General features: G+C 37.9%; 2 protein-coding genes across 3 annotated transcripts; one reads left to right on the forward strand and one right to left on the reverse strand.

The window, feature by feature from the left end:
* Window positions 1-770: 770 nt before the first annotated feature.
* Window positions 771-7,320, forward strand: LOC114361596 (transmembrane protein 230). 2 transcript variants are annotated; one of them, XM_028316691.1, is made up of 3 exons: window positions 771-1,067; window positions 5,952-6,058; window positions 6,631-7,320. In XM_028316691.1, exons 2-3 carry the CDS (start codon window positions 6,037-6,039, stop codon window positions 6,990-6,992), a joined length of 384 nt encoding a protein of 127 aa, XP_028172492.1. In that variant the 5' UTR covers window positions 771-1,067; window positions 5,952-6,036; the 3' UTR covers window positions 6,993-7,320. The 2 variants fall into 2 exon arrangements, 1 of the variants encoding a protein (XP_028172492.1); XR_003656607.1 differs by lacking the exons at window positions 771-1,067; window positions 5,952-6,058 and adding an exon at window positions 6,391-6,548.
* Window positions 7,321-7,353: 33 nt separating this feature from the next.
* On the reverse strand, window positions 7,354-11,960 carry DnaJ-16 (dnaJ homolog member 16). The gene is made up of 7 exons (XM_028316690.1): window positions 11,428-11,960; window positions 10,971-11,115; window positions 10,643-10,790; window positions 9,925-10,139; window positions 9,490-9,714; window positions 8,842-9,195; window positions 7,354-8,049 (listed from the first exon to the last, which is right to left on the reverse strand). The coding sequence occupies exons 1-7, from the start codon at window positions 11,616-11,618 to the stop codon at window positions 7,507-7,509; spliced, it is 1,821 nt and encodes a 606-aa protein (XP_028172491.1). The 5' UTR covers window positions 11,619-11,960; the 3' UTR covers window positions 7,354-7,506.
* Window positions 11,961-15,211: the final 3,251 nt, after the last annotated feature.

Here is a 15,211-nt window from a genome sequence, read left to right on the forward strand (position 1 = left end):
AGAGTTTTATAGCTCTTAAAATAACTTTTGTTTAGTTAGGTATACATACGTTCCCAATGAAAGGCAAATATTTCTCCCTTTTGCAAAACGAAATATCATTACCCTAACGGGAACCGGCGCATTCGTCTGAATAGAATAAGGATCAAAATAGACTTTTGATCTTTTAAATTATTATTTAAATACGTAGATGAAACTACCTAACTAGTGTTCTTTTCACTATCTTTTTCATATTTTTTCAACTTTACAGTCTTGTTCTTATTATAGCTTTGTTCTAACTGGTTCACATTGATTTATACTTGCTTACCTATATTAATTAGTATTTGCGATTGTGACTGATGTAGATAGGTATTAAATGTGATTCAATTGTTCATGCTTGCTCAATCGTAACATTACCGAAAACTAATCGTGTTAGTGTGGGCGACAGATCAATCGAATCGCTTCCAGTTGTCTGGCCCTAGGCATTCTCCGTATGTAGAGTCAATAATAAAAATGCGTACTAATACGTAGAATGCTACATTGCAAATTGTATGTAGAAGCCGTAATGAGGGAAGGTCAAACACAATACTCTTCGCCAATTAGAGGATTAACCGTATGTTAGCCGACAAAGGGAAACGATGATTTATAGCGCGCTTTGTCATAATGCAGCAACCCCAGTCCAGGTGTATGCGGCTCGTACTTTTGTAGAACGATTAAATGTGCTATTGTAGTCAAATGAAAAGCTCTCTGGGCGTACATGTCATTTGAAAGAGATAAAAAAGGTATACCTTTGATCGGCGAGCCCTGTGTGCGAACGCCGGCGTCCGTGGCGTAGCCCCCGGTGGTTGTGTAGAGTAGTAGGGTGTTAGAAGCGCCGAGGAGGGCTCCTGGCCGCGAGGGGCCGGCGTTGCTTCGCGTAGCGAGCGATGGGCGCGCGTGTGCCTCGGGGTCGGTTTGCCGGCGGAGTGGGCCGTAGCCCGCGCGTGTCGCCGCTGCGCGCGCCTGCACCACCGCGCCTGCGCCCTCGGCCCGCGATCCCACTAGTCAGCCACGCTTCATGTCATATACTCAGCATTTGCATAAACACCAAGGTGAGCTTTTCCCACTATTATAATAGTTCCTGTTTTTGAGCACGAGATGCACTAAGTTTGACGCATTTTTTGGAAAACACAGCATGCGTGTGATACCCGAAGATAAAGCTGTGTATCTGCAATGGTGTTTCATTTATTTACAAGCGTGTGTCAGATTTTAATTCTGTCTTTTGTGGATTAATAGCCTAGAAAAAGTGTTTTGTTGCTATGTAGGTACCTACTCCTCGAATNCATCGAATTTACTTTAATTATTTTTATTGTGTGGGTAACTAGGTAGGCAGGTGACGGAATGCGAGACCGGTGGGGCAGGGTGTCGGCATCAGCTGTTTAGTGTAGGTTACCGCTAGGGTGGTATCGATTGGCGCCACTTTCTCTGTTAGGCGCGAAATGTTCTTTGTTTTGGCGACGTTCCAGCAATGGCGTCTGTCGTCCTGTTACTAAGCACACGCTATTCCCGCTAATAACTCATGTGTACATTAAATGGCACTTATAACATGAGCTTTGTTCATATTAGATATAGGTCAAGGGCGAAAGCCTGCGGTAGGTTCTACCTATTTGTAAAAAAGCATTGTAATATCCCGATTATTGTATGACTTGCGGGAACAGAATTAGATGAACAATAGAGACTTATAAGCCACAATCGAACATTGGTCGCAGTGGTAAATAGAAATAGACAAGTCTTTATTTGCATGAAAACGTTGATTAAAACTTTTAATGGAACTTTGGTATTATCAATCACGGATAACGAATTACCGGTCATAATGTGTCCCTAAATACTTTGGTTGACTTAGCTCTACTACTTAATACCCCTATTGCACACATGCCGAGATCTAAAAGTACGAAGTAGGTTTAATGTAAATGATAGACCTTAGACTGACACCCTGCCAAGTTTTTGTCGATCACTCGTGACGAGAAACCCACATAATCCTGTGTCCCTCATCAGGGTAAAGGGTGTGCAAAACATTTTCTAAAGTGCAAAAAAGAACCATAATAAAATCAATGACGATCGTAAATTATTTGCGGGGGTTATCGCGTGAATGCGGCGGTGATCGGTCACGCGATAACTGCTGTCAACTTGAAAACTTTCAATTTTTTGATTACAAACGCCTAAGGGTAGGCGAGGTGTTGGAAGAATAAATCTTTTTAAAGTTAGTGTTTAGTGATCGTAATTTATAAGCTCGGTACCTATCTAAGTGGTAGGTAATCTTAAGTGCATAGTTGATAATCTGATTGATACACAGATCTACTATTTCGACATTCTGGTGAAGAATTCTGTGGAGTGATACTGTACTTAAAGTACTAGAATTAACTGGTGTTATTTTTTTATTCTAAAGAGATCTAGAATAAAAGGCTTCGAGTTTAAGCTTCGCATTATCGGGTGAACAACTTATTGCTGGACCCGACAGCATCTTGAAACTTGCTTGCAAAATACTCTGTTGACAAAATCCGTAAAAATGCAATAAAAGTAACCTGCCCAAAATATTTTCATGTAAATTTTCCGGCAGGAAATGCATTAAACTAATTAGCCCGGGGGGACCAGTTGGTTATGTGAGGCTCGGTCACCTCCTTCTGCGAGGAGGTCATCGCTCAGAAGGAGGCAGCGAAGCGCGAGCGGGCGAACGATCCTCTCGCCCTATCGCTCCGCAGGCGGAGAAGGGGGTGGAGAAGGCGGTTGTACGACCGTTCAACTCTCCCCTCAGGTGGCGGCCAGCAGGCCGGGGTTGCGGGGGAACCTTTGCCACCTCCGTCTGACAGGAACGGCTTGGCGTTTCGGGCCATTCCCGTCTAGGGTCCGCCGTGTAGGTGGGCTGTCGCCGGTGGTGTCACGGAAGTCTAAGAGACGCCCCCACTCGGGCGATGACGGAACTCCGCGGAGGTTTTAGTGGGTATACCCCGTCCTTATCAGGATGGGGCAGCGCCCTTCTCAGGGCGCCGGGAGTCCCACACACCACCCTGTCCCCCGGCAGTGGTGACGGTGCGCAAAGCATTTCCTCCTCCAAAAAAAAGGCTTTCCCTGCTGGATCTCCTGGGCTATTTTGTGCCTACTATGTCGTAGGCGTCGGCGTTAACTCTTCACGCCATAACTCTACATACCTACACCTCAGCCAAAATATGTAATGTGGCATAGCCGTTTCCCTGTCGTCACATTATGGGCGTCTACTTACGCCGTGAAAAAAGTTAAATCGTCTTTACTTTTCTGGTTAGTCGCAGCAGGACCGGTCGTTGTGTTAATCCCTGGGGGAGGCTTTTAGGAAACGAACGAACGAACCTAGTAACGAATTTATTAATGGATCGATCAAAAGAGTAGGCACGTATAGATCACTAGCTAGAATTTTTTCCAAAGCGAAACTCCTAATAGACGCTAATGAGGTCTTAATGATTCCTGGATACGGAAATAAATGGGCCACAAGACCCGACGTTGATAACGTCCACTTTTCGTTATGGTAGGTAGGTATCTATTAAATTTCAGCATATCCTAATACAAATAAATATGATTCGTTCCAAAACCAAATTATGCTTTATGTAATGTGAAGACAAGACCTAGTCAAATTGAGTTCTTCACTATTTTTATTGGCCCCACATCATTATAGGATTATTGATGTCTGCAGATCGGTTTATAAAGAAAAAGATGAAGAAAACTGAAGGAGATTATATGACAAAACAAAAAACAGGACCCAGGTCCTGCAGCATAATAAGGTTCATTTTTAATCACGGGCGAGTGTTACTAACTGCTAACTATATTAGTTANCGGTCATAATATTGTGTCCATAAATACTTTGGCTGACTTAGCTCTACTAATTTGCCGAGATCTACGAGTACGAGCTAGGTTTAATGGTTTAGTGGGTACGCTTAGAGCTTAGACTGACACCCTGCCAAGTTTTTGTCGATCACTCGTGCGTGACGAGAAACCCACATAATCCTGTGTCCCTCATCAGGGTAAAGGGTGTGCAAAACATTTTCTAAAGTGCAAAAAAGAACCATAATAAAATCAATGACGATCGTAAATTATTTGCGGGGGTTATCGCGTGAATGCGGCGGTGATCGGTCACGCGATAACTGCTGTCAACTTGAAAACTTTCCATTTTTCGATTACAAACGCCTAAGGGTAGGCGAGGTGTTGGAAAGGAAATCTTTTTAAAGTTGGTGTTTTGGTGATCGTAATTTATAAGATCGGTACCTAAATGGTAGGTAATTTTATGTGCATAGTTGATAATCTGATTGATACACAGATCTACTATTTCGACATTCTGGTGAAGAATTCTGTGGAGGACAGCACCTAGTGTAGATCTACTTTAGTAGAATAGGTATACATAAAGTAGGTACTAGAATTAACTGGTGTTATTTTTTATTCTAAAGAGATCTAGAATAAAAGCATTGAAGCACTTTATATCGGACGTGCTTCGAGTTCGAGCTTCGCCTTATCGGGTGAACAACTTATTGCTTGAACTGGAACCGATAGCATCTTGAAACTTGCTTATCCGGGAAGTCAGCGTACCTCTGTTGAAAAAATCCGTAAAAATACAATAAAAGTAAATTCCCACAGGAAATGCACTAACCCAATTGGCCCGGGGCGGGGGGACCAGTCGGTTATGTGAGGCTCAGTCGCCTCCTTCTGCGAGGAGGTCATCCTTCAGAAGGAGGCAGCGGAGCGCGAGCGGGAGAACGATCCTCTCGCCCCATCGCTCCGCAGGCGGAGAAGGGGGTGGAGAAGGCGCATGTACGACCGTTCAACTCTCCCCCCCAGGTGGCGGCCAGCAGGCCGGGGGTGCGCGAGCACCTTTGCCACCTCCGTCTGACGGCGACTTGGCGTTTCGGGCCATTCCCGTCGGCCCCCCACAAGGGGGGCGTGTAGGGTCCGCCATGTAGGCAGGCTGTCGCCGGTGGTGTCGCGGAAGTCTAAGGCTACGACCGGATACTCGCGAGCGCGACCCCCCACTCGGGTGATGACGCAACGTCGTGGAGGTTTTAGTGGGTCTACCCCGTCCCCGCTTGGCTCTCCCTGCTGGATCTCCAGCGGCTATTTTGTGCGGCGATAACTCTTCACGCCATAACTCTACATATTTTATACCTCAGCCAAAATATGTGATGTGGCATGGCCGTTTCCCTGTCGTTACATGCGTAGGTGAAAAAAGTTAAATCATAATTACTTTTCCTTGGAGGAGGCCTTTGTCCATCAGTGGACGTCTTCTAGCTGAAACGAACGAACGAACCTAGAAACGAATTTATTCATGAATTGATCAAAAGAGTAGGCACGTATAGATCACTAAGTAGCTAGATTTTTTTCCGAAGCGAAAGTCTTAATGGACGCTAATGAGGTCTTAATGATTCCTGAAAACGGAAATAAATGGGCCACAAGACTAAGACCCGACGTTGATAATGTCCACTTTTGGTAGGTAGGTTAGGCTGAAGACGGATTTATGACAAAACAAAAAACAGGACCGGCTATTAAGACAAACCTAAAAACAAGACCCGGGTCCTGGAGCATTATAAAGTTCATTTTTAATCACGGGCGAGTGTTACTAACTGCTAACTTTATTAGTTAGACCATTCTGGTGCAGTGGGCGGGCAAAAAATCGTAGCCAAAGTTAACGCAAGTGTATCACGCACTGTGGGCCGTTTCACGTGTCAGCTGCATCGCGCATTAGGTCAAGGACTATGCACAATCCGCAGTGTTTTGTATTGACGCATAATAAGCATTTTGGACAAAGCTCAGAAAGCTCTACTTACCAAAAAGAGTTTCATATTTTCCTTTTTTGAGTAGATTTATGTTGTATGGTCCCGTAATGCCTTTTTTCTTCGCGATTTCGAATAAGGACTTCATGTTTTAAAGAATTTGAGTCTTGTTGTTACTAGTGATTTTAATTTTAGTTTAATTATTTTCAGATATCATCCTTGGAAGAAATAATGTCGGCCTGTGACTGAGATTAAGTTACCAACTTTGCTGAAAGGCAAAGTATGTGATTTCGAAATGTTTTTACTTCATATTAAAGGTAATTATTATTGTGGAAACAATTACAATAATCTTATTGAGTATTGAATTATCGGAATGCTTAAATTAAGTAAGTTTTTTTTAATTTACAATTTATCGTAGTATTTATATTTATTGTAAAAAAAGTAAGTACGTAGCGGTTAACATTTATTTATCGCTTACAGAATTAATTAGATTTATCGAGTGAGATTGTAGTACAAAATAAATAAATATTGTTTGATAACAATGAAAACTATTTCAAATAAAAGCGGTATAAAGTATATTCTGCTGCCTAAAATAATTTTAAGAAAGCAACTTCGTATGACAGCAGCTGTCAAAATGACAGTATTTGACTGACGCTAGCTAGCCAGCTGATGCTTTTTTGATAAAAATCCAAAACAAACAAAAAATCGCGTTTTGAATTCAAACCCCGATAGATTTTTATAATTGTGGTAATTCTATGTAAGCTTGCAATTTTTTGTTTACTTAACTGACATCTATTTTGTGGCACTGTAAGTTTAATTGTAATGTGACTCCAAAATTCACCCCTTCACCCGAAAATATTTATCAGTAATCTATATATTTCGCTTCCAGATAATATAAAAAAGTTCGGAATGTCCAGATTCAGGTTTGGAAGACAGCACGAGGGTTATCGACTGGTGTCGAGTGACGACAGTGGGTTCTCAGACGCACAATTTGAAGTACCACCTCCGAAAGTACCATGGAAAGCTATTAGTTTAGCAGCCTTTCTATTTAGCGTTGGCACTGTACTACTAGTTATGGGCAGTCTGATAGTAACTGGCCATATAGACACTAAGTATTCTGACCGGCTTTGGCCGATGATAATTTTAGGTGGAATTATGTTTTTACCAGGTGCTTATCACATCAGGATAGCTTATTACGCTTATAAAGAATACCCAGGCTATAGTTTTACAGATATTCCAGAATTTGAGTAGTTTNAAAAGTTTTTATCAAGTTGTTAGTGGTTATTATGAATGTGATTCACAAAAGTAGTGACTTTTTATAAATACAGTTGTCAGCATATCAGCCAATGCATTTTTGCTGCAAAACAGCTACATAACTTTAGTCTGATATGCCAACATCTGTACAAAATTATTGGTCTATCTTCATCTAGGTTATCACTTCATCCTTTGATCGTTGACACAATGCATCTTTGAATATTTTTTTAAAAAGCTTAGGTGTGTGGATTTTGTATCATACCAAAGTATTACTACTTGTCACCTACAAAATTATGAATTTAATAAATCTGATTCTGATAATGCACTTGTGTTTTCTCTTAGAAAATAAAAGACAAAATAATTTATTAGGCATACTTTAATGACAGTGATCATAATTTTAATAAATAGATTGACAAAGTCACTTTACAACTTGTAGAGATTTGAAGAAAATCAGAATGATTCTCGATGATCAATTATACTTTTCACCCTATCTAAAATTCATTGCACGAGTTTACCTATTCGACCTCTTACCTTTTTTAGTCTGTGAAAAACTAGTTTGAGGGAGTGCGATCGAGTGTCCTGTCTTTTTTAGATGTTCAAACAATTTATTCTTTGATGGGAAGTCAGTTTGACAGACAGCACACCTAAGAGTGAGAGCAGTGCTTGAATCTTCTGTTTCACTTGCTTTTGGTCTAAGAGGCTTCCTATCCATTGTTTTTTTGGGTTTTACATTTCTTTGCATTTTAGGGAGGATGGGCCTGTCTTTGGGCAAAGCCGATTCCCCTACTAATGCATCATCAGTGGGTGTTGTACTGGAGACTTCATGTAGATTTTCTGTAGATGTTTGAGATTGAGATCCTTTTTTCAAGTTTGCTTCTTTCTTGGCTTGAATCTGACTCTTCAGCATATTAAACTTCTTGGCTTTCCTACTCCTTGAGGGTCCTTCTATTTCATTAAAGCTCATCTCATCATGGCTGTCATTGCCCTCACTTTCTGGCATTGGTATAAACGATTTTTTCTTGTTCTTCTTCTTTTTCTGACTCTTTGGAAGGGCCTGAAATACACAGTTATTTATATTAGTCATCATAACTACCTACATAGTTTAAATCAGTTGGACAATCACAGGATTTATAATCCAAGATTTATATCTGCCTATGTCCAAATTAATACAGCCCTTTAGGCAGCATTGCCAGTTTTTTTTTTCGCCAAGTCGGGACTTTGGTACTTTTTAAGTGAAAATAGCGGGACTCTTCCGTCAGAAGCGGGAAAAAAACGTATATAATCAAAGGTTTTCAAATATTTATCTTTTTATTTGACTTAAAATTACGTTTACGTGATATAATATATAGCAAAAGTAGCCATAGAAAATGTATTTTAACAAAAAAATAATATTTTAAATCAGATTTACTCTATCGTTAAATTCGTCTTTATGTTTTATTCTTTAGAATATATGTAAGCTTGCAAACAATAATTTAGTGAAGTAAGTCTCTCCGAAAAGCGGGACCGAGCCTGTCCCGCGCGGGACATTTAAATTTGATTTAAAAATCGGGACGTCCCGCCAAAATCGGGACGTCTGGCAACGCTGCCTTTAGGTCACAAATAAATAGGGCAAGATGATATTTAGATCGTATAAGCCATTAAATCTATATATATAAAAGAAAGTCGTGTTAGTTACTCCACTTATAACTCAAGAACGGCTGAACCGATTTAGCTGAAAATTGTCAGGGAAGTAGTTTAGAGCCAGGAGAAGGACATAGGATACTTTTTATCCCGTTATTTATTGCCACTAAGGCGGAACAAAGTTCGCCGGGTCAGCTAGTTTAAAATAAGTAACAAAATAACAAACCTGTATTTTATCGGAGTCATCACTCAAAGTTTCTCTTAAATCATTATCTTCAATATCTGAAGTAGAATTTTCTATTGGATCCTTATCAATATCCGGCTGGCCATTGACTTTAGTTTCATCTGCTACATTCTTCACTTCAACATTTTCTTCTTCTTCGTCATCATTGTCAGATAACCCTAAATCTTCCTCCATTGACATATTTGCAACATTCTCCTTATGTTTCTTACTATTTTCGTGATTTTCAAATGATTTGATATTCTTGAATAGTTTATTACATGCAGAACAGTATAGGTTCCTCATAGTTGATTTTGATTTTGTTGATGGTTTAGCTGTTGCCTTTGATGCTTCACTTGCCTGAAATAGATATAATTAGAGCATTATTATTTCTTTAGATTAAGGCCCAGAACACACGGTGAAACGCAATTGCAACGAAACTGCAACTTCTAGTTACTTTTGAGTTGCATCTAAGTCTCTGCCATAGATTCCGTTGAGAGACCACACATGACGCGACCATTTCCAACCGGTGTCAAACTGGTCGCGTCATGTGTGGTCTCTCAACGGAATATGTCTAAATTCGCTGATAAGATTTTATTATGGCGCGTATTTTATCCTGGCTGGTAGCATCATTCTCAAAAAGAAATAGCTTACCTCTTCAGTCTTAGAACTCTCTTCGTTACTACTCTCCATTCCTCCCTCACTGATGGTGTCGTCATCCGTTGACAACCCAAACTCTTCTGCCAGCAACGACTCAATCTCACTAAGTTTCTTTTGATATTCATCACTCTGAATGAAGGATGATTCACCCTCCTTTTTCTTTGCCTCCTCTATCTCTTTCTGCCTTTGTAATATCCTCTCCCTTCTCACTTGTTCTGCCTGAAAAGTATACAAATGTTTCTCTTTACATAGCTGACTTATGCTCTAATTATTGTTATGCTGGAATGGTGCATTAAACTAGAATATAAGTGAACATTGAGGATATACCATCCACATTTTTGTTATTAAGTTTTGGATGACACAATTGTAGAAACAATAACTACTAAGGTCAAGCAAAATAATAAGTTAACTAAGATACAATGTATTTACCTTTCTCTTATTCTCTTCAGCTTTCTCCTGAAGGAGCTTGGTATGCTCAATGACTCGCTTGTCCTTTCTGCGCACAAAGCTAACCAGCCGCCTGATCTCCTCATTTCTCTCTTTACGAGCCTTCTGTCTTATTTTGTTGTTTTCTTTCTCCATCAGCTTTATGACCCTACGGTTGTCACCTTGCTGTATTCCATATTGGTCTAACCATACATAACCTGAAAACAACATTGATAAATACAATAGGGATGTTTCCTGGGTCAAAAAGCAAGAGTTTTAATTAGTCCGTCAGTCCGTCAAAAAGCAAGAGTTTTAAGTGAAAAATACGTCTAGAGTATTTTTTGATAAGTTAATCAAAAAATACTCTAGACGTATTTTTCACTTTTTCAAACTAATGAAAATTTAAAGAGATAAAGCGCGCCAAAGTTCATAAGAAGAGGCCCGTGACGTCAATGCGTGCATAAAAGTGCCGGACGTTGTGACGTCGTGCGGAACTTCAACGCACCATAACTAAGTAATTATTTGTTAGATTGACAAATAAAAATATATGTGTCCAATATTTTTTGATATTAAACATGACGGACTAAAAAATTTTTTTTAGGAAACTATTTATTAAAATTATTCCCTTATCGTCCTTTTGAGTTCATAAAATTATCAGAGAAAACATGTCATTACATTTAGAACGATTCAATAAAGTATGAAAATCATACTTAACACTTACTTTTGTTAGTAGAGAAAGACATCCAATAGGCATAAAATTCATGGACCTCCTCATAAGGTGTTGAGGAATCACCAAACTTGGGAATTTTGTTCACATCCTCAGGATCGTCCAGGAAGTCTGTCTCCTCTGCAGCTAATTTTGTGAAAACCTGTAAGTATAAGCAAATGGAGTGTTATTATTTAATTGGTATAAAGTTATTTTAACAAGAGTTGTTAAACTTGATAATTACCTACAGATAGATAAAAAAAAAATTGGCACTTTTTTTTTGAAAATTTGATTTGAAAAAGTTGGTGTTTTCTTTAAAATGTCAATTGAATGTAATAATTACCTCAGAATATACTCCGTAGAATCCTTGTGGGTCATCACCAAACCCTTTATAGCAAGACGGAGTAAAGTAGGGATACACATCCAGGCTGTCATCATTGTAAGAGCTGCCCGCTCCTCTCAGGAGCTGCTCCCGGTGGTTATCATACCTGAAAAATGCAAGATAAATAGTTAAATATAACTTCTGATTGTGATATTAAATAGTAATCTTTTAAATGACAAAATAAACAAAGTTTTACAATAAGTTTGATTATAATAAAGGTAACAGAACAAAAGCACTGTCACCATTTAAAATATAATTTCAATGCAACAAATATTATGATGCAACCATTATTATGTACCTATTCTCATTTCAGAGCCAAGATTTTGATACATTGAAATAGTTTAAAAATCTCTACAATGCAGTGTACAAAATTAGGAATGAGAATAAAAAAGGATACAAAAAGCATTATATTACTTACCAGGCTCTTTCTTGAGGATCAGAAAGTACTTCGTATGCATTTTGAACAAGTTGAAATTGCTCTTTCGCCTCCTGCAGGTTGTCTAAGTTTTTATCTGGATGCCATTGCAGAGCCATACGACGATACGCCTTCTTGATCTCCGTCGCCCCTGCCTCCTTCGCCACATTTAGAACTTCGTAGTGACACTTCATTTCAAAAGAACATTATTTTATGTGTAAACTTTGAAAAAAATTCACAGCACTCACAGCCTGGATTTTTTGCGAACTATAACCTGGTAATAGCTAAGTAAGATTTTTACACGCCAATTAAAACATCAAAGGCAAAAACTTTAACTTTATTAGATCAGCGGTAAAAAGGAACTTTATTTATGCATGGTTTTACTGAAAATTAATATCGATCTATTTTGAAGATTTCAGCGAAAAAGACACGACGTCCATGCTGTTTTATTTTTTAATGTGTGTTGCCAGTTTAATACCAACAAGTACCCTTTTAGTAAAAAGACAAGTGGGTAGTTTTTTCCGTTCCGTTCCACGCAGTTATATGCAAATGATACGAACAATTTTGAAGTAAACTGGTAAACTTTCCGAGTTTGAGTTTTGACATTATAGCCTGACCAGGAACATAAAAACCCTCGCCATGTTGCGGAAAACTAATGGTACTGATTTCTTTTAATGGCAACAGTAACTGAAAAAGGGAATCAGGTATATTTTAAAGTAAAAATGCGAAATAATTTCAACAGACTTGTGTACTGATCGAATCCAACCGACGGAGAGTAAAACAAAAGAATGCCGTATGATTTTTCACTGTCACAATATCCAAATAGGTTTTATATCACTAGCGATCGCGAACATGCCCCCGCGCGTTGAAGGCTCGTCCATCAACCGAAACGTCTTCTTCTGGGAGCAACGGAACAATCTTGCTGAAGCTATGCCGTACGACGCCGTTCGCAGTCCGTATGTCAGCGACGCGACATATACCATCACTGGCTCCAGGAAAGACTTTTACAATACGCCCAAGTTTCCATTTTAGAGGTGGAAGTCCATCTTCTTTCAGCAAAACAAGCGTGTCGACTTCTAGGGAGTACTTGCATGAATGCCATTTNGAGATTTTGTCAATAGACATTCCGTAAAAACGTATGATAATTACGATGATATAAGTCAAAAGAAGCTATAACAATAAATTATATGACTAAAATCATTTCGAAATCTGCCAAATTCTTGATTTCTGCATGAAAAATGTGACAACGCTCTTAACCAGTGTCAGATACATTTTCACAGTAGCTGTACTATTATTATACGCACTGTAAAGGAATGGACTCTTTTTCCGTTCCTGTCCACCTATAAAACTTTAATATTGTTTAAACTTTAAACTATAATTTTGTCAAAATTTTTATAACACGGATTGTATTCGAGGTACCTAACTATGTATGTCAAAACTTACATTACATTTATGCATAAATGTATCTTTCTGTGACTGTCGCTGTGGAAAGGGAGTTTGCTTATCCTAAAATCGATGCCTCCTAAGTAAATAATCGTAAGCCACAAAATATCAATTTTGATTTTATAAGCATTTTATAATTACTAAAATACGTATTATCGAACCCGCGAACAAAAATTGCAATATCATTTAAAATAAAAGNTACATAAAGTTAGCCAATTAATTTAACACAGGTACGACTGTACGCAGTGTTGCACTATCAAATGCAATTGTCGCGCCACTATGCCAGGGTTTTTATGTTCCTGGTCAGGCTATAAAACACTTACTCCATTCCAGTAGATAACAATTTTATTATATTCAGTAAGTCTTGCTACGTAAAAATTACTGAAATAAATATAAAATTAATACACTTTGTTTTCAAAAATTAGATAAGCCATTGACTCTTCTAATAAAACTTTATATAGCCTGACCAGGAACATAAAAACCCTGGCATAGAGGCGCTTCAATTGCATTTGATAGTGCAACACTGAGTACAGTCGTACAAATGTGTTAAATTAATAGGCTAAATTTATGTATCAGGATTCAGGATTACGGGCTAATTTGATATTTTCATAAATTAACGAAAAAATATTATTATAGGTAACCTGGNTAACGATACATAACAGTATCCACCTGGTTGAAGTCGAATTACCAGGCCAGAGCCCCGATTACGGTAACTTTTAACGTCTACAATCCAGACGCGTTTCTGATTCTGCAATACGATTGGTCAAAACAGCTGACGTACGCTGTTGAACGACCAATCGTATCGCAGAATCGAGAAGCGTGTCTGGATTGTTGACGTTAAAAATTACCGTAATCGGGGCTCAGGAAGGATTAAATTAAAAAAAAAAAAAACTTCATTGACATGTCACCATGCATGTCAGTCTATTGCTGTCAAAGTGTAAACAAACTTTATTTTAAATGTGCGCAATTGATTTTGTGAATAAAATTGCTAAAATCTGTTTATAGTCGTGAAAGAAAAGTGGTTCACAATGTGTTAAAGTATTTGTCGAAGAGAAATACCAAGGGTTCGGACAATATTTTCATTGAATAATGTTTCCGACAAAGGTTGTCAAATTGACTGACATGTTTATCGTATAGTACAGTCCACTATGAAAATTAGCTGTGGTTTGTTTCAACTACCTATTTTAAATAAAGGTAACCTGGTTTAAATAAATTAAATGAAACCATCAATCGAGCTAGTAGGATTTATTTTATTATTCATCAATAATCAAATTCAGAACTTGAATATTCAACTGCAATGTCTGCTCATGAACGCTTCAAACTCGGTACTTCTTTCCCAATTCCATAAAATTCAAAAAAGAAAGTGACAAAAAACTTTAAAATAGGTAGTTGAAACAGACTACAGCTAATTTTCATAGTGGACTGTACTATACGATAAACATGTCAGTCAATTTGACAACCTTTGTCGGAAACATTATTCAATGAAAATATTGTCCGAACCCTTAATATTTCTCTTCGACAAATACATTAACACATCGTGAACCACTTTTCTTTCACGACTATAAAAATATTTTAGCAATTTAATTCACAAAATCAATTGCAAACATTTAAAATAAAGTTTGTTTACACTTTGACAACAATAGACTGACATGCAAGGTGACATGTAAATGAAGTTTTCAGTTACTGTTGCCATTAAAAGAAATTAGTACCATTAGTTTTCCGCAACATGGCGAGGGTTTTTATGTTCCTGGTCAGGCTATACTAGTACGAAGCCTAATTTATTTATGAATTCCTAAGAACGTATACATGATTGTTTTGAACATTTAATTTTGCTTTACTGGTACTTTTACCTTTAATTTGTGGAAATTTCTTCATATGACAACACTGAAAAGAATAAACGTCAAAACGTTTTGTATCTGCTTTAAATTTAATATTTTGACAATGCGTTTAGTTGTTATTTGAAACTATTGTAATTAATTAATTATTTATAGGTAATAATTTATTGAATTTTAAATAATTACCTTTAAATAGTATAATTAATCATATTTTGTAATAAGGATTACACTATTCCTTTCAATATTTCCAAAATTTCTTACGAATTTAAAACCTTAATAAATTAAATTATACAAACTTAAAGTAGATTCAATTACAAAAGATACCTAGGTTTAGGTAAGTACCTACCTACCTTACTGTTACCTACCGAGAAGTGTAATTTTTGAGCCAATAGGCTGTTTATTCCTCATGGATTTAACAAACAGTACCACGATCCAATTAGGTACCAAGGAATGTAGAGAGGCTAATGATGACCAACAAGTTATTGTATTCAAGGAATGGTGAAGTTGGT

The sequence above is a fragment of the Ostrinia furnacalis genome, unplaced genomic scaffold (genome assembly GCF_004193835.3).
Source record: "Ostrinia furnacalis isolate ACB-3 unplaced genomic scaffold, ASM419383v2 OfSCF5843, whole genome shotgun sequence".
Classification (NCBI taxonomy): domain Eukaryota; kingdom Metazoa; phylum Arthropoda; class Insecta; order Lepidoptera; family Crambidae; genus Ostrinia; species Ostrinia furnacalis.